This window comes from Mucor velutinosus (assembly GCF_035048745.1).
Source record: "Mucor velutinosus strain NIH1002 chromosome Unknown tig00001561, whole genome shotgun sequence".
NCBI lineage: Eukaryota > Fungi > Mucoromycota > Mucoromycetes > Mucorales > Mucoraceae > Mucor > Mucor velutinosus.
This window is the reverse complement of record NW_027041903.1, coordinates 649,164-675,818: the sequence shown is the minus strand read 5'-3', so window position 1 is coordinate 675,818 and position 26,655 is coordinate 649,164. Positions and strand designations below refer to the sequence as shown.

At 39.4% G+C, this 26,655-nt stretch overlaps 11 protein-coding genes and 1 non-coding gene across 12 annotated transcripts; 7 read left to right on the top strand and 5 right to left on the bottom strand.

Moving 5' to 3' along the window:
• Positions 1-577: 577 nt before the first annotated feature.
• On the bottom strand, positions 578-1,018 carry RPA12 (DNA-directed RNA polymerase I core subunit rpa12; the record flags this gene model as incomplete). Its single annotated transcript, XM_064827614.1, has 1 exon — positions 578-1,018. The coding sequence occupies one exon, from the start codon at positions 1,016-1,018 to the stop codon at positions 578-580; it is 441 nt and encodes a 146-aa protein (XP_064686898.1).
• A 966-nt stretch (positions 1,019-1,984) lies between these two features.
• On the bottom strand, positions 1,985-3,055 carry GCD6 (translation initiation factor eIF-2B epsilon subunit, GEF; the record flags this gene model as incomplete). The annotated part of the gene is made up of 6 exons (XM_064827613.1): positions 1,985-2,095; positions 2,161-2,434; positions 2,490-2,602; positions 2,665-2,768; positions 2,828-2,937; positions 2,994-3,055. The coding sequence occupies 6 exons, from the start codon at positions 3,053-3,055 to the stop codon at positions 1,985-1,987; spliced, it is 774 nt and encodes a 257-aa protein (XP_064686897.1).
• Positions 3,056-5,578: 2,523 nt separating this feature from the next.
• Positions 5,579-8,412, top strand: NIK1_2 (histidine kinase osmosensor; the record flags this gene model as incomplete). The annotated part of the gene is made up of 7 exons (XM_064827612.1): positions 5,579-5,840; positions 5,906-5,929; positions 5,989-6,078; positions 6,150-7,673; positions 7,732-8,042; positions 8,103-8,312; positions 8,383-8,412. 7 exons carry the CDS (start codon positions 5,579-5,581, stop codon positions 8,410-8,412), a joined length of 2,451 nt encoding a protein of 816 aa, XP_064686896.1.
• A 61-nt stretch (positions 8,413-8,473) lies between these two features.
• On the bottom strand, positions 8,474-8,962 carry ATC70_008361 (uncharacterized protein; the record flags this gene model as incomplete). The annotated part of the gene is made up of 3 exons (XM_064827611.1): positions 8,474-8,636; positions 8,692-8,882; positions 8,945-8,962. The coding sequence occupies 3 exons, from the start codon at positions 8,960-8,962 to the stop codon at positions 8,474-8,476; spliced, it is 372 nt and encodes a 123-aa protein (XP_064686895.1).
• Positions 8,963-9,410: 448 nt separating this feature from the next.
• Positions 9,411-11,158, bottom strand: ATC70_008360 (Oxidored_FMN domain-containing protein; the record flags this gene model as incomplete). Its single annotated transcript, XM_064827610.1, has 2 exons — positions 9,411-10,405; positions 10,468-11,158. 2 exons carry the CDS (start codon positions 11,156-11,158, stop codon positions 9,411-9,413), a joined length of 1,686 nt encoding a protein of 561 aa, XP_064686894.1.
• Positions 11,159-11,524: 366 nt separating this feature from the next.
• CAT1_2 (catalase A) lies at positions 11,525-12,722 on the top strand (the record flags this gene model as incomplete). Its single annotated transcript, XM_064827609.1, has 2 exons — positions 11,525-11,708; positions 11,761-12,722. The coding sequence occupies 2 exons, from the start codon at positions 11,525-11,527 to the stop codon at positions 12,720-12,722; spliced, it is 1,146 nt and encodes a 381-aa protein (XP_064686893.1).
• A 1,369-nt stretch (positions 12,723-14,091) lies between these two features.
• TRM5_2 (tRNA(m(1)G37)methyltransferase) lies at positions 14,092-14,541 on the bottom strand (the record flags this gene model as incomplete). The annotated part of the gene is made up of 1 exon (XM_064827608.1): positions 14,092-14,541. One exon carries the CDS (start codon positions 14,539-14,541, stop codon positions 14,092-14,094), a length of 450 nt encoding a protein of 149 aa, XP_064686892.1.
• Positions 14,542-15,499: 958 nt separating this feature from the next.
• Positions 15,500-20,291, top strand: ATC70_008357 (uncharacterized protein; the record flags this gene model as incomplete). The annotated part of the gene is made up of 2 exons (XM_064827607.1): positions 15,500-17,620; positions 17,670-20,291. The coding sequence occupies 2 exons, from the start codon at positions 15,500-15,502 to the stop codon at positions 20,289-20,291; spliced, it is 4,743 nt and encodes a 1,580-aa protein (XP_064686891.1).
• A 1,749-nt stretch (positions 20,292-22,040) lies between these two features.
• On the top strand, positions 22,041-22,112 carry ATC70_008356. Its single transcript has one exon. It is a non-coding gene; the product is annotated as a tRNA-Asp (tRNA).
• Positions 22,113-22,822: 710 nt separating this feature from the next.
• ATC70_008355 (uncharacterized protein) lies at positions 22,823-23,683 on the top strand (the record flags this gene model as incomplete). The annotated part of the gene is made up of 1 exon (XM_064827606.1): positions 22,823-23,683. The coding sequence occupies one exon, from the start codon at positions 22,823-22,825 to the stop codon at positions 23,681-23,683; it is 861 nt and encodes a 286-aa protein (XP_064686890.1).
• Positions 23,684-24,340: 657 nt separating this feature from the next.
• Positions 24,341-25,009, top strand: KRE5_10 (killer toxin resistant protein; the record flags this gene model as incomplete). The annotated part of the gene is made up of 1 exon (XM_064827605.1): positions 24,341-25,009. One exon carries the CDS (start codon positions 24,341-24,343, stop codon positions 25,007-25,009), a length of 669 nt encoding a protein of 222 aa, XP_064686889.1.
• A 430-nt stretch (positions 25,010-25,439) lies between these two features.
• On the top strand, positions 25,440-26,414 carry ATC70_008353 (uncharacterized protein; the record flags this gene model as incomplete). Its single annotated transcript, XM_064827604.1, has 1 exon — positions 25,440-26,414. The coding sequence occupies one exon, from the start codon at positions 25,440-25,442 to the stop codon at positions 26,412-26,414; it is 975 nt and encodes a 324-aa protein (XP_064686888.1).
• Between the last annotated feature and the right edge of the window lie 241 nt (positions 26,415-26,655).

The window sequence follows — 26,655 nt, the reverse complement described above, 5'->3', positions numbered from 1 at the left end:
CCATCTAATAAAGCTGAGCGCTCATAATGAGTATGATAATGCAATGATTCCTAACTTTTCTAAATCAGTGTGGAAGTTTTCAATTATTTAACACTCTGAGTACACATTGAGAATAGACCGAAATATGTTAGATCAAAAAAAAGCATTTCCATCGTACAACGAAATGAAAATTGGCAGAGAAATCTTCAATGTCTGGTAATTATACTTCTAAATAGCATTTATGTATAGCTCTCCAAAAAGACAACTCATAAAAATCGCCTTTTATGAAAAACTTAGTAGAGGTATGTTTATTCACTGCTTGCATGTATTATTCATAAATCTCTTAACTACAAGTTACAGTAACAATAAAAAAACAGCCCCTACATTCCTCGAATTACTGCTAATAAAACTGATTGTAATCGACAATTATTTTGAAAGCGTAGTAGATATACGCCAAGCCAACATACGATGGATATCTTGTAATGGCAACATAGCTACTTGAGCCTTATATCACTTTATACACAAATTGATTTCTTTATTGTTTGCTTGCGGGGTAACATCAATCACGACCTAATTACTTTACAAAACAATAAACATACTACGTAGCACTCAAATCATCAGTGCAATTGATATAAATTTGCATTTCATTGTGAATCAGGAAAATCACCCAAAGACGAGCTGATGTCAGTTGATCCGATGGCTCCCATGAAGTTTGCAAACATTGCTTCATTTCGTCTAGTTCAAAGTGAACAGGATTGAGTACACTTGAGCTGGTAGTACGTTCGATAAAATCGCGAGTGTGAGTATGCGAAGAATGAGATTCATCATCTAAAGCTCTCATACATGGGGCGTACCCAGCAGTACATCTACAGTCTTCTGGTGGACAGGCTCTAGCTTCCTTGATGCAAACAGAGTAGGTTTTTGACTCGTTAACTGGTAGGATGTCTTTCAAAGTGATGGTATGCTTCCAGTTACCACCAAATTCATAGAGATAAACTTGTCCTTTGGTTTCCTCAGCAAGGATCCTGCAACTCTTCATAACTAGATACCTAGCTCTTGTTGCGATCCATTTTTTCAACGATATTCTCGAAACTATTGCTAGGGCACATTTAATGGAGGTGAGAGTTGTTCAATCCCATGGCTTTTTAACAATACAATGGAAGGTTCGAAAAGGCGTATTGGAGGAAAGTAGCACCGTTCCGTGTATCTTGGGCTTGAGATTAGCCAAAGCAATTTCTATTTGATAATTTTGAGCCATTGTTTCAATTTAATATCATCAAACGAAACGATAAGACTGGAGACGCCTACCAGTTTAAGGCTGATTATAGCTTTTGCCTCCGATGCCATTCTACCTGTATTACACTCGCTCTATTAAGATTCTGAATATGTAACAAACAAACATATATTCATTGTAATTAGGCACTGAAATGATATTACAGCTTTTCACGTGTCACCTGAATGCTGATTAACTTCAAATCACATTTGATCTGTCAACATCCAAGCGGCTCTTTCACAGGGTAATGGCACCTGCTTGATAACAGCAAACGTCTTTCGGAATCACAGAATCCATGCTGAAAAAAAAAGGTGATTTCTATCTAGTCAAAATACTGAAATCGGCATGAGCCTTACTTATATAATGATCGTGTGCCAGATGTATGCGGCATGTCCGCAGGCATTGCGATCGAGGAAGATGACATTTGAATATGCTTGAGTCGTTTCAAGTAAGTGAACAGTGAATAGAAGGCTTCCATGCACCAGCCCAACGTGTCTCATCATGTGAGATGAGTGTTGCACAAAAATCTCCACAAAAACGGTCGATTTGACAGGTCAACACTGCAATGCACATGTCTAATAGCAATGTTTTTATTATTGTATAATTTTTAAAATGAGAAAAAGGTTAGGGAAGAACAACAAGCAAAGAATGACAGGGTAAAATATAACAGATAGAAAAAGGCGGCGATGGTGTTGGTTGTACGTAGTATATGTATAAGAGAGATGTGTTGTTCTAGTTTGTCAATGCAACATTCTCGTCCTCCTTTTCTTCTTCCCATTCAAATTGATCCTCAATATCTTCAATATCAGATTCATCTTCGAGATCAGACACAAATTCAATATCCTAACAAGCAATGATGATTAATACTAAATGTATCACAATGAACACATCCACAAACAAGCACCAACCTCATCTTCGTCCTCGTCCTCCTCTTCGGGTGCATTTTCATCGTCTTCATCAGATTCGTCTTCCTCAGCATCCTCAAGTTCTTCATCCAAAATCTTTTGCCAAATTTCTTCATTTACATTCAATGGTGCATCTCCGTAAGCCTTGCTCTTTAATCTGTCGATTAACTCCTTTTCGATCGATTTCTCTATTCGTGCAGCTGCCTCTGCCTTACGCTCACGATTTGCCTCACGTCTCTCCAATTTCTTCTTGATACCAATTAATTGTGGTCTATCACTAAGAGTAGCAGTAGTTGTTAGATATGATTTATCATACAAAACCAAACACTTACTTTTCTTTAAGCTTCAATTTACGCATACGGATGAGATATTGAGTGATCTTGGTAAGACGTTGTTTACACTTGTGCGACAAAAAGTTGGGCCAGTATTGTAATTCTTTGTCAATCTACACATGCAATGCCATTAGTCATCCACACCCAAACGAGCAGATCAATGCAGCCTTCTTACCTGTGCTAAAGCTTGCGCATAGTTTTTGGAGAGCTTCTTTCTTTCCCACATTTTAGCAGGAGAGTGAGCACGTTCGGGTGTCTTCATATACAAATAGATAATACCTGTCAAATGTTGGATTAGTCAAGCTGGGACATCGGCCTTTATAAACGTAGATTCATACCCTTCTCTTCTCTGATCGTAGCATATCTGCTGTTTGCAAGAGGGCAAGACTGACGATTACAGAGGCCAGTAACATTGTATTGGTTTCGACAGAAATTGCCAGTAGCTGTTCTAAATCAAGACATGTCAAATCGTTGATCCCGGTCACTTGCCAAAGGTGCACTTACTTGACTTTGTAAGAACAAAACTGTTGGTTAATCACCTGCCAAATAACTTCGTCAGACTGCATGTTTTACGATTATTGCAAGAAAGAAATGAATAAAACAGGATAATGTACTTCCAATACAATTATTTTTTTCGTTTGAAAAAAAAGACTTGAAGAAAAAAAGGCGTGACCTTCTTTACCAGCACAAAAGTAGAAAAAAGCCACTGGCTTCAGGCTCTTCCATCCACCTGGAAATGGAAATTCATGCTTTGCGTGCAGTGTCTCCCTTTGAGATGCTTGCTCTAATTGTAAATTTGTCACCATCATTGCAACGGCAACGATTGACAAGTGTGATTTAAAGTCATTTAGTAGTCATAATTTGTGTTGCAAAAAGACATCTTGAAGCCATCCAATTCATTGTAAATGAGAGCTTCAAAATTACAGTCGAGAATCTTGACATTTGTATACGGAAGCATTATGAAAGCTCGAGAACCAAGCAGAAGTGCATATACAGTATAGATGCCGCAATACTAGTATTAGTTTTACCGAATTTTTGAAATGATCTTGATCTGGCAACAAATGTATCTAATGGCTCTTTGATCCGCTTTCTACGATGCTATGGAGAGCTATGCGAGGGACCATTTTAAGAGCGAGGCTTGCCTACTAGTCTCTGAAACCCCATAGATACCTAATTTCAGCGCAAGTGCATGTACGTTGATGCTTACATCTTTGTTGAGAACCAAGTCATACAACATTTAGATCCCATGAATTCGAAAAAAAAAATCATATAATGTGCTCAAATGCTATGAAAAAAGCGTTTTGACTAAGCAGAGGCACACAAATTTAAACATTGAGCACCAGACAAGACTCAAAGAACCTTTTGTTCTTATTTACAAGTATGTTCATGAAATCCTAAGTAAAGAAGAAGAACTACAAGCCCGAAATTATATCAACGAGGATGCTCTCATTCAACGCAACACTCAAATGAGATTGGAACTAATTATTGTTGAAGATAAGCGCATTCAAAACCTGCCAACTGCCAACAGGATTGCAGCTATCATTCCCAATGAATACTCTGATGCAGGCTTTAGAGATATCTTCATCGCATACCGAAACAGCTTTTCAGTCAGTGGCAATAGTCTCTTTTAAGTGAATCAACCAAACGCATATTGATTACATACCACGTTGAAATGCTGCATATCGCGATTAGAAAGTTGCGATTACATATACTTTGATGATGAGCCAGGCTGACTGGAGTTGTCAGATAGGAAAATGTTCAACAAAAGTAAAAGACAGGTATTCAGGCTAGGCGATAGTCCTTTCAATCCCATGGTCCCCATTTAATCAGCATCGCAATCATCATTGTCATTAACAGAAAGGCATTTAGGTCAGCCAGCAGCAATGCCGCCGCAAAAAACAATTCAAGCTCAGTCTATTTTTGCTTTTTAAGATTGGACAGATTTTGTTTTTTTTTCGACTTCTTTAATCTATTCTATGATATTCGACTATAAAATTTTGATAATCACCCTACACTTCCTAATACACTCTTGGAGTACTTTTCAAGGCGCTTCCAATGGTAGTAACTGTAATAGGTGTTTTGACTGAAATTATTGAGCAATTCAATAAAATATGAAAAGAGGTTTCTTGCCAAAATGTCGAAATTTTACATATCAAAGTCCCACAAAGGTGATTTCAGAGGTTGCTTTGGATTGATAGAAACATTTTGATTCAAGATATACCATAGTAAAAGTCTTCATTTTCAAGGTCAAAAACGCGATCGTTTGATTTTCGATGAAAACCATGAGGTACCCCTCATGGTTTTTGGTCGATTTTTGGCCATGTTTTTTTTTTGGCCCAAAAAGTTGAGCAAAGGTGTCAGGAAGTTACTACTACTCAAGCACAATTGTTTGGCGTCATTCCGGTGGCTCATAAAGGTCTACATGTCATGATATTGAGGCTTGAAAGCGTTCGAATTTGGCTGTGCTTCATACATTTGCTTGTAAGATATGTATTAAAGTCTGTGTGTACATGTTGGGTTGCATCATTTACTGTGCTAAATGCTATCAAACAAACGGATGTCAGGGTCATATTGACTACAAACATGGTTCTACAGATATAGGCAGGGCTCTCACCCATACACACCTGAGTACATATGTGATCTTTGGACAGCGGTAGCGAGAAAAGGTAGTAGCTGAATATTGTTTCGTATTTTTGAACATCATCATAACAGCAATTCACTTAATAAATGATCATTTCATCATTGAGAACTAAATGAAACTAATAATTGTATATTTCATACATTTGCTTCATTGTACGTTTAAGATGGTGGTTAATGGTAGTTGCATAGAAATAAACTTGTCATATAGCAACCTAAAGATGCCACCTTGATGCTGCTCAGTTCATTTTTACATTGCCAATGAATGCGTTAGGCATTGATTAAGATGTGATGAGCATGTGGGACGCGACTTTACTCAAGTCACAATAAGCGACCTGTTGTGAAAACCCTAACAAATTTACATGAAAAGAATACCCACCTTCTCTTCCCTTTTCTGCTACAACTTGCATAACTCTATATCCAAGCAAGCACATCTAAATACACCGAAAGACATGAATGAGAACGAGAGCGGGCTGAAGAGGCCACAAGAATCAGCTCATATCACTGCAAATGACGAGCATAAAAAGCAAAAGACTAATAGCGACGATGAACCAGCAGCAGCGTCTTCACCACAATCACCACCACAACAGCAGCAGCAGCAGGATGTGCCACTTTTGCCTGCTACTTTGATCCTTGACAAGGTTCAAGAGGAGACTATCAACGACCTTGTCAAGAATAGCAATGCAGTTGCTTCTTTACTGCAACAAAGCACAGGTAACTGAAGAAGTATTCTCTATGGCTTTATAGTCGATACTCATCGTTTTTGTACTCGAATATAGATGTGGCAGATGAACAACAGAAACGTAAGCCTGTGATGGGAATCCTAGATGATGATGGCAATGATTAACTCTTCAAATCGTAGCAACAGCAACAACAGCAGAATCATACAACCCTACTGATACGAATGTAGAAACTGAAATACCATCAGCAGATTCAACCAAGGCCGTCACAGGTAATTAATCCATATCTCTCATCTCCCATCCATTCATTTCAAAGCAGCATATTTACATTTTGGGCGTACAGGCACTGAGAACGAAAAAGTTGAAGATGCGTCAGCTTCCATCACTAGTGAACAGCTTTTGTTTGCACTGACATCGATCCCATCGTCCGAGAAAGAAGCAGAGGAACAGCAAAAGAAGACGAAAGAAGATATGGAGGAGCAATCGGTTGTTGCTGAGAATGCAGACCACGATAAATCCAATGCCCCTCCTGTACCTCAACCCACAGTGCCATCTTTGCCACAAGCATCATTGCCAATGTCTTCATTACCACCAACTGGTCTTGGTATCACACCCAAAACAACACAGCCACCATTAGAGACGGCCCCACCATCTGCTCTACCAGCTGAAGTACCATCTGATCCAGTTGTAGGCTCCATCCCACTTCCATCTTCTACATCCAATGCGCCCGAAACAGTACCAACAACAACAACAGCAGCAACGGCTCCCGTCTCTTCATCTGCATTACCACCACAGACATCCCTCGCTTCTACAACAGCCAGCGCATCCAACACATCTACTATACCTTCTCCTTATAAGAGCAATATCAATACAACAACTACTACTACTAATCCCACTCTGTCTTCAGGAGCATCAGCAGCAGCAGCAGCAGCAGCGGTAGCAGCCTCCTTTAGCAACTTTCCAGAAATCAGTGCGGCATTGCGTCGGTTGAGCACCACAAATCCATCTGTGATTGAGCAGTTGTCATCATCAGCCTCGTCCTCGTCTCCTCGATTATCTTCCAACATGGGTGGGCATGTGGGTGATCGCAAAGGATCTTCTATCGATGTCTCGCCTCATGAGATATTTGGCAGTGCGTTGGCTGCTGTAGCTGCCAATGCAGCAGCAGCCCGATCAGGCCCTCACAGCAACACCAATAATGTGGCATCACCTAAGCAACCACAACAAAATACTCAGTCGACAACATCCAACACAGCACCACTAGCAAACAACAATGCACAGGCCACAGCAACAGCGATAGGTAATCTGGCTGCATTCACAGCGAACATTAGTAACTTACTGCATTCTGGTGGATTTCATCGCAATTCCTTCAGTCAAGAAGACACGCAAAAATTGGCAGCTGTTGTAGCGAATGCGCGTAACCCTCAGCAGCGCCGCAAGAGCTCCATGCAGGTTGTGGGTAACGCATTTTCTAGCATGATTGATCAAGCCTATTTGATGGGAAGAAACAAAAGCTTTAGTGAAGCCGCTGCCGCCGCCACCATCAATAGATCAGTGCCGCCATCTACATCGAGCACTTATTTATCATCCACCACATTACCACAGACTCCTCCACCTGTAGTGCCGAAACCGAAGCTTATTATCAAAAATGAACAAGTATGGAAGTCAGTGGAAGGCATGGAAGAGAAATTGCTGGGCTTTCAACTGTATTCGCCTCAATTACTATTACCCAATTTGGAAGGCAGTGTCAATGGCTTGATGGAGATTCGAGTGCCAGCACGATTTTTGACATTTGAGAATGTCAAGGTCAAGAAGAGAGCCTTGTGGGGGACTGATATATACACAGACGATTCTGATATTGTTGCAAGTGAGTATATATATATATATAAACAAACACTGAGTCGTTGATTGACATGTCTGTATAGTGGCTATACATTCTGGCAAATATCAACCTCACTTTATCGAGCCAACAATAGAGCCAACAGATCCCTTTGCACTTGCTGTAGCCGGTAAACAGAAGGAATCGATCGAGGCAGCAAGAAGACTGGCATTGAGTGGCAAAAAATATACACAACACGATCAGCACTGGATACCTGACCATGACTTGAAGGTTACTGTGCGAGTTTTACCAACACTGCAAAGCTATGCCAGCTCCATCCGACACAGACTCAAATCAAGAGAGTGGGGCAAACATGACGGCATGAGTTTATTTGTAAATAAGGTGGAGAAAATCAAGGTAACTGCTCGAGTTGTAACTCAATCGCTGCACATGTACTTACATACTCTTGGGTGGCAGAGAGGAGATGCTCGATTGAAGGGCCGTGGTACACTAAAATCCAACATGTTTGCGTATGAATCTTACCGCAAACAAGCATTGGGATTGTACCAAGATAAAAAGACAATACCTACATCAAGCACAGCATCATCTTCTACATCATCCTCATCATTCCCACCTATTCAAAAAGGTCGTATCAAGAAGACGCGAAGAGTGATGCGCATGTTTCAGGTAAACTAGACAGGCGTGATGGCATATACCACTGCTAGACACCTACTAACATCTCTTGGTCATCCTACAGATACGCTCAGAAATGAAAAAGCAAGCTTAATAAATAGATGACACTATAATTTTTATTTCCAAGCGAGAGAAAAAAGGGTATTTCATTTTCTTTACAATTCATCGAATTGGCGAGCCAATTCATCCAATTCTGCTTTGGAGGCCTTGTATTGCTCATCAAGTTGCTCGTACTTTTCCTCCATTTCAGCCAGCTCCTTTTCAAGCTTAATGACCTTACGCTCAGCTTCCTCTGCCTTTAAATCAGCTTCAGTGTAGCTAAAATGTAGAGATGAGTTTGCAGGTACACACACATATGCCATAAACAACTTACTTTTCGGTGGTTGCCTTGAGTTGCTCCTCAGCAGTTTCCAATTGCTCTTCCAAGAGCTTGACACGGTTTTGAAGAGACAAGAGTTCATGATCCTTGGAGATGTGCTCGGTTTCCATTTGTTTGATTTGTGCTTCCAGTTCATCAGCACGTGCAGTTGCATTTTCTGCTTCTGCGCGAAGAGATGTGATTTTCTAGATTGTATTTATTTCATCAAACAAACAATCTTATCATGGCGATGCTTCCAGTAACCTACCTCCTTGAACTTTTCCATAGTGTTTTCAAATGCGTTATTTGTGGAAGAGAGAGAAGAAAGAAAAGGGTGAAATAGAACGGGGGTGGGATATTTAAAAGGCTGCCTAAATCATTATCATCATCGCTTTGCCGGGATGTGAAAACCAAAACGTAATAATAGCAACACACTAACAACGACAACAACAACAATAACAGCGAAATACCACTGTGCTTTGATGTAATTTAGTAGACTTGACACATTTCGTTGCTTTCTCCAATATTGTCGTTGTACAACTTGAACTTTCTTATGTGTGCACAAGATGTAAAAAAATCACCTCATTCAACAGAACATGTCAAATGGTTATAGTATTCCATGTTTTAAGGGCAGTTGCTTTAATTAATTGAGATTTGCCTTATTAGAAAGGGCATTTGATGATATCGTTTTTTTTTTTTTTTTTTTTTTTTTTTTTTTTTTTTTTTTTCTTCTTTCAAGCAGAGGAGTTTTTAGCTACATTGGCTTTAGGTGGTATAGGTGAAGCAGGTCGACTTGATCGTCTTCGTTTCTCTTTTTCAGCGACAACGCCAGGAGGCTCTTGAGTAATGACAACCAAGTTATCTCTTCCACAGTTAGCTGGCGGCGGTGTCAATACGTGATGAACGTGCTTCTTGCCTGGTTCATGCACTTGACACACATCAATCTGCTGTACCCATTTGTCCGCTAAAACTGTCTGCAGATTCGATCTTCTAGTGGGATCAATGTCCAAGATACCAGCCATCACGGGTCTCGCTTCACGTGGTAATAATTTAAGGAGTCTAAATTGTTGTTGATTTTGGTTTGTAGCATAAGCACGGAAGGAGGGGTCTGTTAAACGAGGTATTCTCCATGGGAATCGGCGTATCGTCATACACAAAAAGACGATACCACAGGACCAGATGTCAGATAAGCGAGGATCATAGGTGGGTTGCGTGTACTGTTCAGGTGCAATGTATGGATCAGATCCGTAAATGCCTTTGGTGTGCGTAATGGTGTTTTCAAATGGGTATTTGTACACAGTGGAGCAGCCAAAGTCGATGATTTTGAGTATACCGAGGTGATCCAATACCAGATTATCCAACTTGATGTCGCGATGAGCAATGCCCATTGACTGTAAATACTCGAGGCCATTCAGTAACTGACGCCAGCAGCATGCCACTTCTTCGCGAGACATCATTCCACTCATCACCACATTGAACAGATCATTGGGTGCATATTCCATAATTTCAAAATAGCTGGAACCTTCTTGGATGATGTCCAGTGTTTCGATGACATTCGGGTGATGAAGGGTGGATCCAATACAGAACTCGGCAGTAACTTTTTTGATGTAGTCCTTTTCACTCTCATGAGCTAATCTCTTCCGAAACTGTTTAACCGCAAATGTCTTTTGATCTGCCGAACGCCTTATCAATCTCACTGAACCACCAGCACCTTTTCCAATATATCTGCCTATAATGTACATATCATGTTAGCACCGAAATGTCACAAACAAATGAAGCGCAATACATTACCCCATGTGCCATATCTGCCTCCAATGTCTTGTCTGAACTGATTTGCAAATGTATCTGATTTGACCGTACTTTCTGCAGTGGTAGGCTGATGAGTAAATGATGATGTTGAGTGAGTAGGTGATACAGGGTATTGTTGTGATTGTTGTGTATTTACAAAGAATCGACGTAAATCAGACCAAGCCAGAAATAAGTCTTTGCGATCTTGAGATTGCTGTTGCTGCTGTTGCTGTTGCTGGTAATAGTCATGCTTGTTGCTTCTATGAAAATGCGTTTGATGATATCTTTCATCGTATTCAGGCTTTTTGAAGACAAATTGAGATGGAGTGGAACAAGTGCTAGCTGGACGGTGTGACAAAAGAGGGCGGGGTTGCTGTTGAGAGAGAATGGGTGCTGCTGCATTGGAATTAGTACAAAATGTAGGTTCTGCAGATGACGTAGAGAGAGTAGGCGATGGTGGTTTGGACGATTGAAATAGCTGTGAGCGAGGTCGAGGGTTCTTTTTGGAGTTATTGCTTGCTAATAGCTTGGATAGTTCAGACAAATCGACAGCCGAGGGATCCCAGGATCTTCTCTGAGGCTTGCTACTGGTTGCAGTTGTATGGGTTACAACAGCAGGCGACAAAGATGGACTAGATGGAACAGATCTCTCCGGCGTCACAATATCGTACCTCTGATTTACAAGGTGAATCATGATGTCTGTATGCTCTTTTTTATAGATATATACAGTAGAGAACAACGAAACAAAAAGGATGGAAGAAAAAAGGAAGGAAGAAAAAAGGGAAAATTTTTGTTTGGATCCAATACTTTATAAGCTCTCTCTCTCTCTCTCTCTCCTCTTATACTCGGGACACAAAAAAAAATAATAACATGTCGTATATGGTTTAACGGAGTTGTATCAGATTTATGGGCATATCATTATACAGCTTGTCTATGATAGAGGATGCTGATAAAAGAGGGGGGTGGAGATTGCTAGGAGCAGCCTTCTCCAAGGTTTATAAAGGAAAAGGCGCTTTGTTTCCAATTCCTCTTCTTTTTTCTCTGGATCCATTTAGACAAGATGTTTCGTAAATCTGTTTCCATTGATCTGGTGGAACCGATTGTTTGTTTGCGAGGACAGCCTAAAGATAAACAGACAATCAATATTCTTCGTGGTGCAGTTAGATTGCAATTATCGCACAGCATGTTGATTCACATTATTACTATTCAGTTTGTGGGTGTATCCAAGACGTTGTGGCCGGAAGGTGTGTGTCTGTGTACTGAAGTGTATACAATAAGACTCATTTTCTCTCTCAGCTTCCCAACATTGGGATAAACACATTTTGGTAGATTCCACTATTCCCGTTTGCAAAAATTCAGTACTACTCAAAAAAGGTACACATTCATTTCCATTTGAGATTCTGTTGTCCAATGCACTCTCAGAATCAATTGAATGCGGACTAGGTAATGTTCGTTACAAACTCCTTTGCCAGGTGCATGTGAAACCAAGGTTCATATTCATCAATAAATCAATCCTTCACACTCAGAGACCTGTTGTCTTGGTGCGATTACCAACATTGGAAAGTCAACAGCAGTGCATTACTCAAACGCATGTCATAAATGATCGTGGTGGCCAGTTGACATTAGTCATTGAAAAGTCGCATTTGATTCCGGGCTCTCTGATACCCATTTCGTTCTATTTTAGTTCTTCATCTCAGGTAGTTGCAGTAGAACAGATAGACGTAAAACTGATTGAACGCCAAAAGTACAGAGCTCCCTCCAAACAAACAAACCGCGTTTTACATCATGAAATCGCGCTGTCATCGCCATCATCAGCGACACCACCATGCTTTCTAGACAACGAGCTACGATGTCTGTATGCAGTACCCAGTAAACAAACTATCCAAGTGCGTGCCTCCACATCATATCCAAACATTCGTGTTCGCCATTGGATTCAAATATACCTAAGGTTGGAATTAAAAGACCAGTCTGTAAAGGACCTGCAGATGGATGCACCCATCTCAGTCTTACTAGAATCAGTGGACGACTATTTGAATCTACCTGTTTATACCAGTAAAAGCAACTATAGTAGTAGCAGTAATGCACTACCTACATCAGCATCTAGTACAACCTCTTTCTCTTCCTCCGTATGGCTGCAGAAATTATATCCCATCAAACAACATGCTAATGATCCGCTAAAAGTGTACACAAATCAAAAACACCATTTGATGAAGCTCATCACTGCACCTCCGCCATTGTATGAAGAAATTCTCGCGTAAATGGATAATAAAAAGTCTATATTTGCCACTCGTAAACCCATCTCCAAAATCTTGCGCAGTGCATTGCAGCTTTTTGCCAAGAGTTTTACTTGAATCAGACAGACTTTTAAGGAGTTCTTTTATTCATATCACAGATTAGAGGGTGGTTCGTGCACTCCTACGTGGCAATGACGATCCTATGACCACAGAAATACACAAATCAGGCGCATCGCAAGATGTGAAAGCTTGGATGCAGTGACTAAACGAAACCATCAGCTGGAAAAAATCTGAATTAACCTTCAATTGCTTTTGCAATAATTGACATGTTGTAGCTATTTTCCTTGATGCCATCATTCTAAAACCTTAATGTTTGGTTTTCTTTTGATGAATAAAGGTTTCTGCCTCATACCTGACAAGACTTTATTTCGCCTTTAATGGATAACTGATAGTCTGCGAGCCTTTTAGTATTGATATGCTTAATGTTTAATTTTGGCCATTATTAAAAGAGACATTTGACTAAATAGAGCACTACTGTATTCACAAAGTGAATTAATTAAACATTACTTCATTGTCAGTAGGCATGTTTATATCAGTTAAGCCAACAACTAAGATGCTTAATATTAAGATTCGTATTTAGGTAAAAAACCACCACAAATGCAGGTACATTGTTATGTCAAAATACAATGTAAAATTGAATCTGCCAAAGAAGTACACTTTTATTGAGAATGCATCCCAAGGATGCATTTATATACTTTTCATTATGCTAGGGTTTACAGCATGATGATGAAATATAATACAAATAGGTTTACTATCTACCCAACAATTGATTTGTAAATCATGATTAGCATGATTTACCCAAAGGACATAAGAATAGCCTAAAACCTTTAGTGTGAGACCTTGCTATGACATTTGATATACATGACGACTTTTAGTTGTGTGATAGTCACTATGGCATTTAGCACTATACATACTGCACATTCTCAAAAACTGCATAATTTCAGGCAGCTCTTCAACATCTGTTCATGACCTCGGTGTACCCTATTTAATAATTGTCATTTAATTGACAAATCTTCAACTTCATAATATAAAAAAAAAAACAAACGCATAATTAAATGCAGATCACGTGACTCAATAACTTAATACTTGGAATAATTAAAAATTACAGACTAATATAATATGTCGTCTTGATAGATAGATCCAATGGTAGGAGTTAACAAATAACTTAGAGTGTAACTATTAGATTGAGATTATGTTTGAAGATGCTGTTTATTGAATGCATTTACAACTTATATTTATACTATTTCTGCGATCGATAATTACTTAATCAATGGAACTTTCGAGTAGATATAGTACTTGATATAGCAACTGATAATCAGATCAATGCTTGCTATCAGTTTCCAGAACCTTCGAGTATACGCTGGCGCCTTTTAGTCGCTTTCTTCAAATTTGGTTTAAACCTAAATTTAGGCACGACATCATTCCCCCCCGAGATTGTTGATCGACTCTGATCAACTTGATCGACAGAGCCAGAAGTACCAGAGAAACTAGAAGTACAAGATACAGCCTGATTACTAGAGTTGAGGCCCATTTCTTCACGCCAAGCAGCACGAGACACAGTGGGGTTGTACCAAGGAGTATCAATGGATTCAGCCTTAACACCTTTTAAGCGATCAACATGCACCCAAGAAGAGTAAGGTTCGCCACCAACAGTTTCCAATCTGTAAACATGCGTTTCCGAGTTTTTACCAATGACAATAAAAGGACCAATCCAGTTGTACTCGAGACCATACTTCTGTTCGTTTCTAAGCAGGACATGATCACCGATTTCTGTGGAATACATCCACTATGATCTGCATTCCGACAGTTCATCCAGTTACCAGATTTAGATATAAACTGTATGTACACTGGATTAGATGTACGATATCGATTTATACTATGATCATGAGAAGATATGGACTTCAGATACGCTAGTACTATAAGATTCATACTATATAAGATATAGGCTATAGATGGCACCACGGACATGGATGGCACTATAGACTTATACTTGTATTCCGACATTGACTACGGATGTTTACCATATCTGGATAGGCACCAAGATTAATGCAATATGAGCTTGTTGCTTCAGATGTGCACTTCATGATCCACGCTATAAGACACATGCTTATATCCGTGATACTAGCTACAGATACTTTATGTACTACAGACTTGTACTATATATGAGACATGCTATAGACATGCATACGATATGCTATAGACATGCCATATATCCAGATACATGCTAAAGATGTATGCTTAGCGATATACACTCAGATATGTACTATTAATATAGACTAAGAAGACTGTACCTATCGGATACATGCTACTAGATCGATATTAATTATCCTTATGGAAAGGATAGATCAGGGTACTTCGGATGAGAGTCTAATTATTCATCCAGACAGAGCTAAATCATGATTAGCTTGCTGGAGTTGTCTTTTAGCATGATTAGACATTAGTTGATCTGAGTTGACTTATTTGTCAATCTAATTAATAGAACTTTTATCCATTGTTATAGTATATAAGAAGGATCATCTACCTGGCCAGTAGAGAGACTTCAGTTTACTTTACACCTGTCAGTTTGATAATAAAACATACCTTTATCAAGTTGACATTACTGTTTTTTTATTCTTTTTTTTCCGTGAATTTTAGTCTGTAAAGCCTCAAATTCCACATTTTTTTCAACTCAAAGGTTATCACTTTTACACTTTATCTTATACTCTACATTTTATTATTCTACTTTAAAAACTATTTTTATCATGTCTCACAACCAATACAACGCTACTGAAAACACTCAAGAGGATATTGCTCAAGACTCTATCCGTGTTTCTTCTCCTTATGACTCATCTATGCAAGTGGATGAGCACGCTCAACTTTCTGCAGTTGATCATCTTCTCAAGAAGATTGACACTGCTCAGGCTCGCTTGGATCAGATCCATCGTAACGCTGGTGATACTTACACTGAGGAAGAACGCTTGGCGGCTGATGAAGCATCTGCGTCTGTCGAATGGCTCAGCAAGCAAGTCAGTGCAATTACTAAGAGGGTTGATTCCAAAGCAAGACCTGTCAATCTCAATGAGATCCCCCGTTTCCAGGTGGTAGGACAAGCTAAGCATTGGCCTGACCATCCTCGATTCACCACAGTCGATCATTTCTTCAGTGCTTTTGAGAACGTCATCAGAGCATCCGGTAATGAAATAAATTTGGTTTGGAAACGCTACGTGCCTGTTTCACTGCCATTTGACTTCGAATCATGGACCAAGAATGATCTTCTGGCATGTAATGATTGGGATCAAGCCAAGGCATTGTTCCGCAAACATTTTGGTGCTCCCATCAACTCTGAGGAATCCATGGCCAAACTCTTCAGCATGCGCATGAAGAACAATGATACTCTACAGGACTATACGAATAAGTTCATGAAGTACGTCAAGGATTGTGGCTTCCCTCCTAACAGCAACATGTTAGCCAAGTTCTATCAGTTCACGCTGTTACGCAAGAATCAGCAAATGATGGTCAACCAAATGTCCGTCAAGCATGGTTCCAACCACAAATGGACTATCAACGAGATCTATGAGTGTGTGTTGCCTTTGTTCCTTGTTGACGAGCAAAATCGTGGTGATGATAATGTTGAGGTCGACATCAGAGGTAAGCGTAAGGGTGGTTCTGGTGGTTCTGGTTCGAGAACAAAGATGGCAAGGGTATCTGCCACTGGGTATTTCTGTGCGAAGCATGGCGGAAGCAATGCCAACCACAACACCATTGACTGTAAGTCAAGATTGAAGCACTTTGGCTCTGACAACAAGCCTAACCGGGCTACTACTGCTGCTCCGTATTCTATGAATTCCTCATCCTCTGATCCCAAAACCTGCAACTTTTGTGGTAAGCCCCGTGCTTACGGCCATCGTTGTCAAGAGTTCTACGACTGGAAGAAGGAGAGAGAATCAAGGAAGAACATTGGTGTGCATACTGTACAAACAACCACTGTTCGCAAGGACAACAAGTCTGGTTCTGGTTCTGAGACCAATGATGTTACCATGGAAAGTAGCACTGATTCTGACATTGGTGATGCTATTGGAGATGTCACCATGGAGGAAATAGATGCTTGCTTGGACGAGATTGAAGCAGAGGATGCCTCGCTCAACTGTAAGTCTAATGTGAAAAATGTACCTGAAAGTTTCAATCCATTTCAGTTACTGACTCCTATTATTTTAGAGAGCAAAGAAGGAAAACCAGTCCGTTTGATCGCGAAAGTAGATACGGGATCAGATTCCACCTTCTTAAATAAAAACATTTTTCACAATAAACTACTATTCACTTCCCAAGATATTATTTCTGTTGAAGGCAATTTGAACTTTCTGAGTCATTCAGTAAAGAGATTGGGTAAAACACCAGCTATCAAGATAAGATATCTTAATGACATTGCATTTGATCACTCGTTTGAGCTATCCAATTTTATTCAGGACCTAGGCGATTTTGATGTGCTACTGGGTGTAGACACATTGAGTCGACTTAGAATTGGGCTAACTGGCGTTGCTCACAAGTTTGCTGATATTGGACATCTTACAGAGGAAGAGAAATCAGAGCTTCTTGAAAGCATCGATTTCGAAAATGTCAATTTTGATACTAAACATTCTATTGATCCAGAAACCGCATCAATCTTTGAATCCCAAGCTGAGGAGAATAAGTATATGAGCAACATCCAAGATGCTATTGATGAGAATCAGAGAATCAAGCCTGGAACGTTTTGTAACGTGCCTGAATCTGAGATCACTATACCAATCAAGGAGAATGTTGATTACTATGTCAAGCAATATCCGATCGCACATCATGCAATGCCCGAAATCGAAAAGCAATTGAATGAATGGCTGGATGCAGGAATTGTAGAACAGTGTAGACCTAACGGCTTATTCAACAGCCCTCTCATTGCAGTATCAAAGAAGGACAATGATGGCAAACCCACCAAAACTCGAGTTTGTATGGATGTGCGGAGGATCAACCAGCATATGCCCAACAATACAAACCAATTTGAGATACCAAATATACAGGATATCTTCACCCGGATCAAGCAGAAGGGGACAATATTTTCGAAACGGAAAAACCTCGGTCATGAACATTTTGTTTTCTGATATGCCCAACGTGGAGGTCTATGTGGACGACCTATGCCTCGTATCTTCATCCTTATCCAGTCATTGCGAATTGATTAAGGAGGTGCTGAGACGCTTGACACATGCCAACTTAAAGATTGGTGTTGAAAAGTGCTCCTGGTTTCGATCTAGTATCTACTTGCTAGGCTTTGTAGTTGGTCCTCATGTTTCCAAGGTTGACATGCGACATCTCTCTGACATTGATCATTGGGGTCCATGCAAATCTGCCAAACAGGTTAAACAACTAGCTGGTGTTATTTCATATTTGAGACCACACATCCCAAATCTGTCAAAACTGATGGCGCCTATTGATGCTCTACGAAATGATCCAGATGCTGGTAGCAAATGGACTGAGGAGCACACCAAACGACTTGAGATTATCAAGAAGGTCTTGTTATCTGAAGCTTTACTGACTGCACCAGACATGAATAAGAAATTTTATCTTGAATGTGATGCTAGCTTATATGCAGTTGCAGTCATTTTGACGCAGCGCGACGATCAAGGACGCACAGTCTATGTGGCGATGTTGAGCAAATCTCTGACCAAATCCCAACAGAACTGGCCTGTCCTGAGACGAGAACTGTATGCCGTGTTATTCGGTTTAGTTCGTTTGCGACCCTTATTGTACGGGCATCCTGAGATTGAGGTTATGACAGATCATCGAGCTCTGATTTATATCTACACATGTAAATGTCCTACTAGAGTCATTCAAAATTACATGGAGATTTTAAACGAGTATCCCCAACTGCAATTCACTCATATCAAGGGCTTAGACAACATCTTACCTGACAAACTTAGTCGCTTGTATGAACCTTTAGAAGATCATACAGAGCTGGCGGGAGACAGTGATAAGAAAATTGCTAAATTACAAAAGAATATCATGAGAAGCAAAGGCTCCAAGAAACGATTCATTGGCAACAATAAGCAAACAAAGCATTATCTAACCAAGAACAAAGTAGTCTATAATAAAGACAAGCACTTGAATGTACTTGCCATGAAGATCAAGGAGGGCAATTATGAAAGCGTTGCTTACATTGCACCACCTGACAATGAGAGAGACCAACTGCTTCGTGAAACTCATGAATTTGGACACTTTGGTGCCGCTAGTATTGTCAAGAAACTACATGAAGAAGGTATTCATTGGACAGGTCTATATGATGATGCAAAGGCAATTTGTCAATCATGTATGGAATGTGCAAGACACAATGTAGTTCAAAAGGGTTATCATGAACTGAGAAACGTTGTAGCGTATGGTCCATTTGATCACATAGGCATTGACTTTCTTGGTCCGTTAACTCCAACCAACAATGGCAATATATATATATTAGTTGTATACGACATTTGCACCAGATTTATTATAACTCGTGCATTGCCCAACAAACAAACCGATACTGTCGCTAGAGCTCTGGCTACCATCTTTGGAGACTTTGGCGTAGTACAAATACTACAATCTGATAATGGACGTGAATTCAAGAGTGCTTTGATGAGCGAGATCGGTAAAGCACTTGGCATCAATCAAAGATACTCTACGGCTTTCCACGCTAGGGGCAATGGTGCATCCGAATCAGGTGTTAAAAATATTCTTAATGCACTTCGTAAGATGGTCAGTGAACACATCTATGACTGGGACTCGGTTCTACCTGGAACTCAACTGGCTATAAACACAAAAATTAGGTATCGCACTGAGAGTGCACCTTTTCAATTGATGTTTGCTAGACCATTGAATAGATTCGTAGACTACGATGATCCTAAGATCAAGGACAACTTACCAAAGAAGCCAATGACTCTCGGTGAGCTACGCAAGAAGGCAGAGATTATGAACCAGGTTGTCTTTCCAGCTATAAACCAAAGAACACAACGCATTATTGAGGAGCAAGCAACGCGATTCAATAAGCATCACAAGATTACACACTTCAAAGTTGGTGATTGGGTTATGGTAAGACTTCCGCATAGAGAAAGCAAACTTGAGGCCGCTTATGATGGACCCTATCAAGTTGTTCAAAAGAAAAGATCTACATATGTGTTGAAAGACGATATGAATGAACTACTACATCGCGACTATGTGCCATCTGAATTGAAGCTGGTAGCAATCGACGAGTCTATCATCGAACAAGAAGTATATGAGGTTGACGAGATCAGAGCGCATCGTGGTCCTGAACACAATAGAGAGTATTTGGTAAAATGGAAGACATTTGGAGAAGCTGCCAACTCCTGGGAAACCGCTGCATCGTTCAACAACCCTCAAACCATTCGTAAGTACTGGGCAAAGATCAAGGAATATGAGCTGCTTGAGAAGAGAAGACAGGCACTAAATAGTGACACTGCTTCCTCCAAATCAAAGCGTAAGCGTGATGATTCTGACAAGCGTTTGAGAGGCTCTAAGAGACTCAACGTTGCAGAACAGTAAAGTGATGTTTGTCATGGGATATATCAGGGCAACATGCAAATTGCAGTAGCACCTTTAGACTATCACATTGCGTTATATCTTTGTCAGCGAATGCGAAATACAGATCATTGATCGTTTACATAATTCTTTGAATTAGTCAACATGCGTTGAAACTGGTGGGGGCAAATGTGGAATACATCCACTATGATCTGCATTCCGACAGTTCATCCAGTTACCAGATTTAGATATAAACTGTATGTACACTGGATTAGATGTACGATATCGATTTATACTATGATCATGAGAAGATATGGACTTCAGATACGCTAGTACTATAAGATTCATACTATATAAGATATAGGCTATAGATGGCACCACGGACATGGATGGCACTATAGACTTATACTTGTATTCCGACATTGACTACGGATGTTTACCATATCTGGATAGGCACCAAGATTAATGCAATATGAGCTTGTTGCTTCAGATGTGCACTTCATGATCCACGCTATAAGACACATGCTTATATCCGTGATACTAGCTACAGATACTTTATGTACTACAGACTTGTACTATATATGAGACATGCTATAGACATGCATACGATATGCTATAGACATGCCATATATCCAGATACATGCTAAAGATGTATGCTTAGCGATATACACTCAGATATGTACTATTAATATAGACTAAGAAGACTGTACCTATCGGATACATGCTACTAGATCGATATTAATTATCCTTATGGAAAGGATGGATCAGGGTACTTCGGATGAGAGTCTAATTATTCATCCAGACAGAGCTAAATCATGATTAGCTTGCTGGAGTTGTCTTTTAGCATGATTAGACATTAGTTGATCTGAGTTGACTTATTTGTCAATCTAATTAATAGAACTTTTATCCATTGTTATAGTATATAAGAAGGATCATCTACCTGGCCAGTAGAGAGACTTCAGTTTACTTTACACCTGTCAGTTTGATAATAAAATATACCTTTATCAAGTTGACATTACTGTTTTTTTATTCTTTTTTTTCCGTGAATTTTAGTCTGTAAAGCCTCAAATTCCACAAGTACCACAATTGAGCATCATTTCGCAACAGAGAAAGTCCAACCAAAAGCTTTTCTTGGGTGTTTTCAATCTTTACCAAGGAGAAATACAACTCCAAAGAGTAAATCCATGCGTTTAGAACAATAGCGTCTCTTTCACCATTAAAAACATCGGGTTCACGGACCTTGCGAACATAACCAGAGTTGTTACCAACAATATTTGCACTTGACATAGTAATATCTTCGTTCATAGACTTGTAGAAAACCAGAGAAAATCAGAGAAACTTGTAGAGAAACCAACAACGAACGTCAAGAGAACCTTGAAAAATAACCTTGAGAGATGACCTTTAGAATAACCTTTAGAAATAACCTTGTACTTTGAATTTGTTTTTTGTCCTGCTGCTACCAGTTGTCGTCTTGATAGATAGATCCAATGGTAGGAGTTAACAAATAACTTAGAGTGTAACTATTAGATTGAGATTATGTTTGAAGATGCTGTTTATTGAATGCATTTACAACTTATATTTATACTATTTCTGCGATCGATAATTACTTAATCAATGGAACTTTCGAGTAGATATAGTACTTGATATAGCAACTGATAATCAGATCAATGCTTGCTATCAGTTTCCAGAACCTTCGAGTATACGCTGGCGCCTTTTAGTCGCTTTCTTCAAATTTGGTTTAAACTTAAATTTAGGCACGACAAATATATAACGTCTTCGGTAGTATAGTGGTGAGTATCCCCGCCTGTCACGCGGGAGACCGGGGTTCAATTCCCCGCCGGAGAGCTTTTTTGCTTCTCACATTTATAGTGTATGTAGTCTTTAAGCTTGCCATTTTTTTGTTCTGGTAAACAGAAATAAATTTTATATTGTTACAAATCGATTTTGGTTTTGTAACTGAATCTCTCTTTTTTTGTTGTAAATTGCCTACACTATCGTATAAACTACGTTTCACTGCTTACTATATTGGATTCTACTTCTGTTACTACAAATTGACATTAAACTCTTAAATGTTTCTTATATTCGAATATACTCTGAATCCTATTTCAAGAATGACAAATCAGTTACTACTCAGCCTCGTATCATTTTGACAGATATATTCAAACTCTCAAACATCTCTCTTTCCTAATGGAAGCACACAAATGGAAAGCAACTCCACATTACCCATCCTTTCATCCTCTAGTAACATTATCAATATCATTGTTATATCAAATGTCATAGCAAGGTCTCACACTAAAGGTTTTAGGCTATTCTTAGGTCCTTTGGGTAAATCATGCTAATCATGATTTACAAATCAATTGTTGGGTAGATAGTAAACCTATTTGTATTATAGTTCATCATCATGCTGTAAACCCTAGCATAATGAAAAAGTATATAAATGCATCCTTGGGATGCATTCTCAATAAAAGTGTAATTCTTTGGCAGCAGGTTCAATTTTACATTGTATTTTGACATAACACTTTTTTGAATCCCATAAATTTTTTACACTTACTACTATGAATAACGCAAACCCTACTACTGTTTCTGTTGGAGCTGGTGTTGGTCATCGCTCTGCATCGGGAGATGCAAGTTTTGGTTCTGGTTCATCTTTGTCGTCTCTACAAAATGAACATAGCAATGCATTGAGCAATGATGCTCTGCATAATGGTATTGATGCTTGTAGCGAAGACGCTCGCATTGATCAGGCATTGAGCGATGACGCTCTGTCAACTCTTGATAATGATACTATCATGAATGATAGTGGTGAGCTATTGGAATTTGATTTCGATAGTGAGATCCAACCCTTGGGAATGGATCATCAGGCTAGCATGGCCAGGGACATCAAGATGTTGAGGAGAAGGCTTTTTGAGGCTACAAGGCTGTCTATCACTATGCCTGAGGATGGCACGCTTGCATCCAATGCTGGGGCCCTGAAACGCCAATTGATCATGGCTAAGGAAAACTACGATTTGTTGTTTGATGATACTCCAATGCTCTCCCCATCTATGGCCTATTCCAATGCTGCTAATAGCATAGTACCTCCAGATACGCCATATATTCAATGGAAAGGACACAAGTTTAACAACAAGAAGTTTGTCTATCCTACCATGGATGCATGCCTTCAACAATTCCAGGATGTACTGGAGTCTCGTGGTGTGTCGATCGAAGCAAACTGGAAGAGAATTATTAAGCCGAAAATGTCCACGGGTATGTCTGCCTGGACAAGAGAAATCATACAAAAGTATCCCGAAATTACTTGGGGCCAGTTCAAGAGCAAGCTCAAGGTGAAATATAGCCCTTCGGAAGCAGAAGAAAGAAAAGCTGCACTCAATAAGCTAAAGACGCTTAAATTGGACAACTGTGACAATCTACTGTAGGGGGAAAAACTGTCCCGTTCGTTCAAATAATCTTGACTTTTACCCAGTATATTGCCAAAACTCAGAAAACAAAGCTATCCCATACTGCGTTCGATAGAACAGCCTATAGGGATTACAGCAACATAAAAACCTTATGGCTGGACTATATTCTAATCCCAGTATAACCAGCTAAAGTGAGACGTGGCAAAAATGTTAGGTGGGTAATTCTAGATGATATAAAATGGTTGATATCTTTACTTCCAACAGACGTATTGAAGAAATCTAAAAAACTACGCGCGGTATGCTCAGGATATTTAATATCCCAGGAGCACTCTAAAAGTATAAAAGAAGCTAGTTTCTTCATGTTTTTTCATTTCTTTGCTTTCTTATTTTTTTTTCAAAACTTTCATTTTGCCTGCTCGTTTAACACAAGATTTGCGCAACATTCTCCAATCTTTGCTCCAACGTGGTCTTTCGTTCTCAAAGATAAAAATTTTGTATCCAGGAGTGGGCAACTCTACTCTTACAAGGCTCAGAAAACTATATTGCCCTGACACAGCTAGACCTCTTGGCGGAAGACCGAAAAAACTTGGTGCTAAAACTATGTCCCTAGTGTCAAGAGGACTTTGATCAGGTGCTTTAGATAATCCCCGAGCAGCACAAGAAATTTTAAGATCGATGGGCCATGATATGTCAATTAATGGCACCCGCAAGTCATTGAGACGAAATGGACTTAAATCTCGTAGAAAAGTAAAGACCAATTTTGTTAGCAAGACAAACAAGCGGCTTCGATTGGCGTGGGCTAAAAAGCATAGGCATCTTACTATTGCTGATTGGCGTCGTTGGATGTCTTCGGATGAAACAAGAATAAACCTTTGGGGCTCAGATGGTAATTCTTTTTACTGGACGAATGTTGGCCGAATCATGCAGTCGTATCAAGTCAAGTCTCAGTTGCAGAGAAATGACGGTGGGGTCATGTTCTGGAGTTGCATAACAGTGGAGGGGCCTGGTTATGGTACTACCATTATTGAAGACGCAATAAACTCGGGCTTGTATGTCGATATTTCGAAGACATCATTGAACGATACTCTTGAGCACTTTGGGAAGACACCATCTGATGTGCGATTTCAACAAGACAGAGCAACACCGCATACATCGGGCATTACTAAACAATGGTTCACCGACAATGGGTTTAACCTAGACGAAATCATGGATTGGCCACCTCAAAGTCCCGATCTTAATCCCATTGAACATGTCTGGCATCTCCTAAAGCTTCGTCTTAATAAGTGTCCCACTAGGCCCTCAACAAAAGAAGAATTAGAGCGGCGTATTAACATTCAGTGGTAAAAAATAACAGAAAAAGAGTGCCAGAAATATATTGATAGTATGCCTGCCCGAATCAAGGCTGTCATCAAGAGCAAAGATGGTTCAACTCACTATTAATGATTTTATAATAAAATGTACATTTTTCTATATTTATTTTTTAACCAATAAAATCATTGGATTTTAGTTTTTGAAAAGGTTATAACTATGTATAGATAGCACTACTTTCTCTCATTCAAACGATATATATTTCGACTTTGTATACAAAGAAATGACCAAAAACTTGTGCAAAAAGACAAAATTTTAAACGAACGGGACAGTTTTTCCCCCTACAGTAGAAGACTTCATTGACAGGTTTAACTCCTTGAAGGACTTAGCGGGAGTCAAGGAAAATACGTCTCTGGTAGACTATCTGCTTCGTGGTCTGGATATCGACTTGTATGGACCGGTGTCTATGGGCATTTCACAAGCCCGTTCCAAGGGAAGCGACACTTTGGATTTTGCTATCTCACAATTGCGCAGTGCCTACGATTTGTTGAGAAGAGATGATTATTATAGGCAGGAAAAGCAGAGAAAGGATGCTGAACTGAACAATACGATCAAGGATGCGATCAAGGCACATCAGCGTGCTGAGGGCTCTGCTTCGTTGAGCAGCAAGAAAACTCGTCGTGCTGGTCGCCACCACGACAAGCAATCAAGAAAGAGGAATGATAGTCCTGGTGAAGTTCTTAAATGTTATGATTGTGGTTTCACACCATTTACGTATGCGCATAAGGCATTATGCAAGAAGAACCCCAAAAATATCAAAAAGATAACAAAGAAGAAGAGCAAGTTGATTGTGCCAAGACCTGCTTCCAATGATGATACTGATTCATCATCCTCTGATGAGGAAAGTGATCAAACTTTTGCTGTTGCCACAATTTCTACAAAGGACAAGCAAAAGGAGGAAGTCGTATCCATGGATACTGATAGTGAATGTAAGCATTTGTATAATGAATATTTCAAAAAGATGCCTAGTAATAACATGGACACTAATGGACTTCTTTATCTACCTGTGATATTAGAATCAGAGAGTGGTGTTAAGGTTGACACATGGTTTTTGTTGGACACTGGTTGTACATTTAGTGCAATCTCGCCCAAGTTACTTGATTTCATGCAATTAAATGTTGTAAATAAAAATGATATTATTAAGCTGGCTCAAAGTAACACTGTTGTTAATCGTAAAGGACAATCTGAAGAGGAACTAAAGATTAATTATGGTTCCAAAGTTGTCTATTCCAAATTTGAAGTTTTTGACTTATTTGATGATGTCCATTGCGTGTTTGGCATGGATCTATTGTATAAAGTTGGTAATACATTGGGTAATATTGCCGCAGATTGGTCTGATCGAATTGGATATGAGATCCCTGATGTTAAGCACAAAGAATAAAAGGATTATTATTTGTAGCTTATAAAAAATGTTCAATATTATAAAAACAAGAAAAGACTTATTTGAATAAGATCAGACACAAAAACTAAAGATTTATTGATGAAGACAAGAGTTATTCTATTTATACTAAGTTCTGAATGCCAAAGTAGCAATTTATCTTGTACAACGCTTATCACATCTGGTGAACCTCAGTATTTAGATAGCTGAGATGCACTTCAAATATCATAGCTTGTCCATGTTG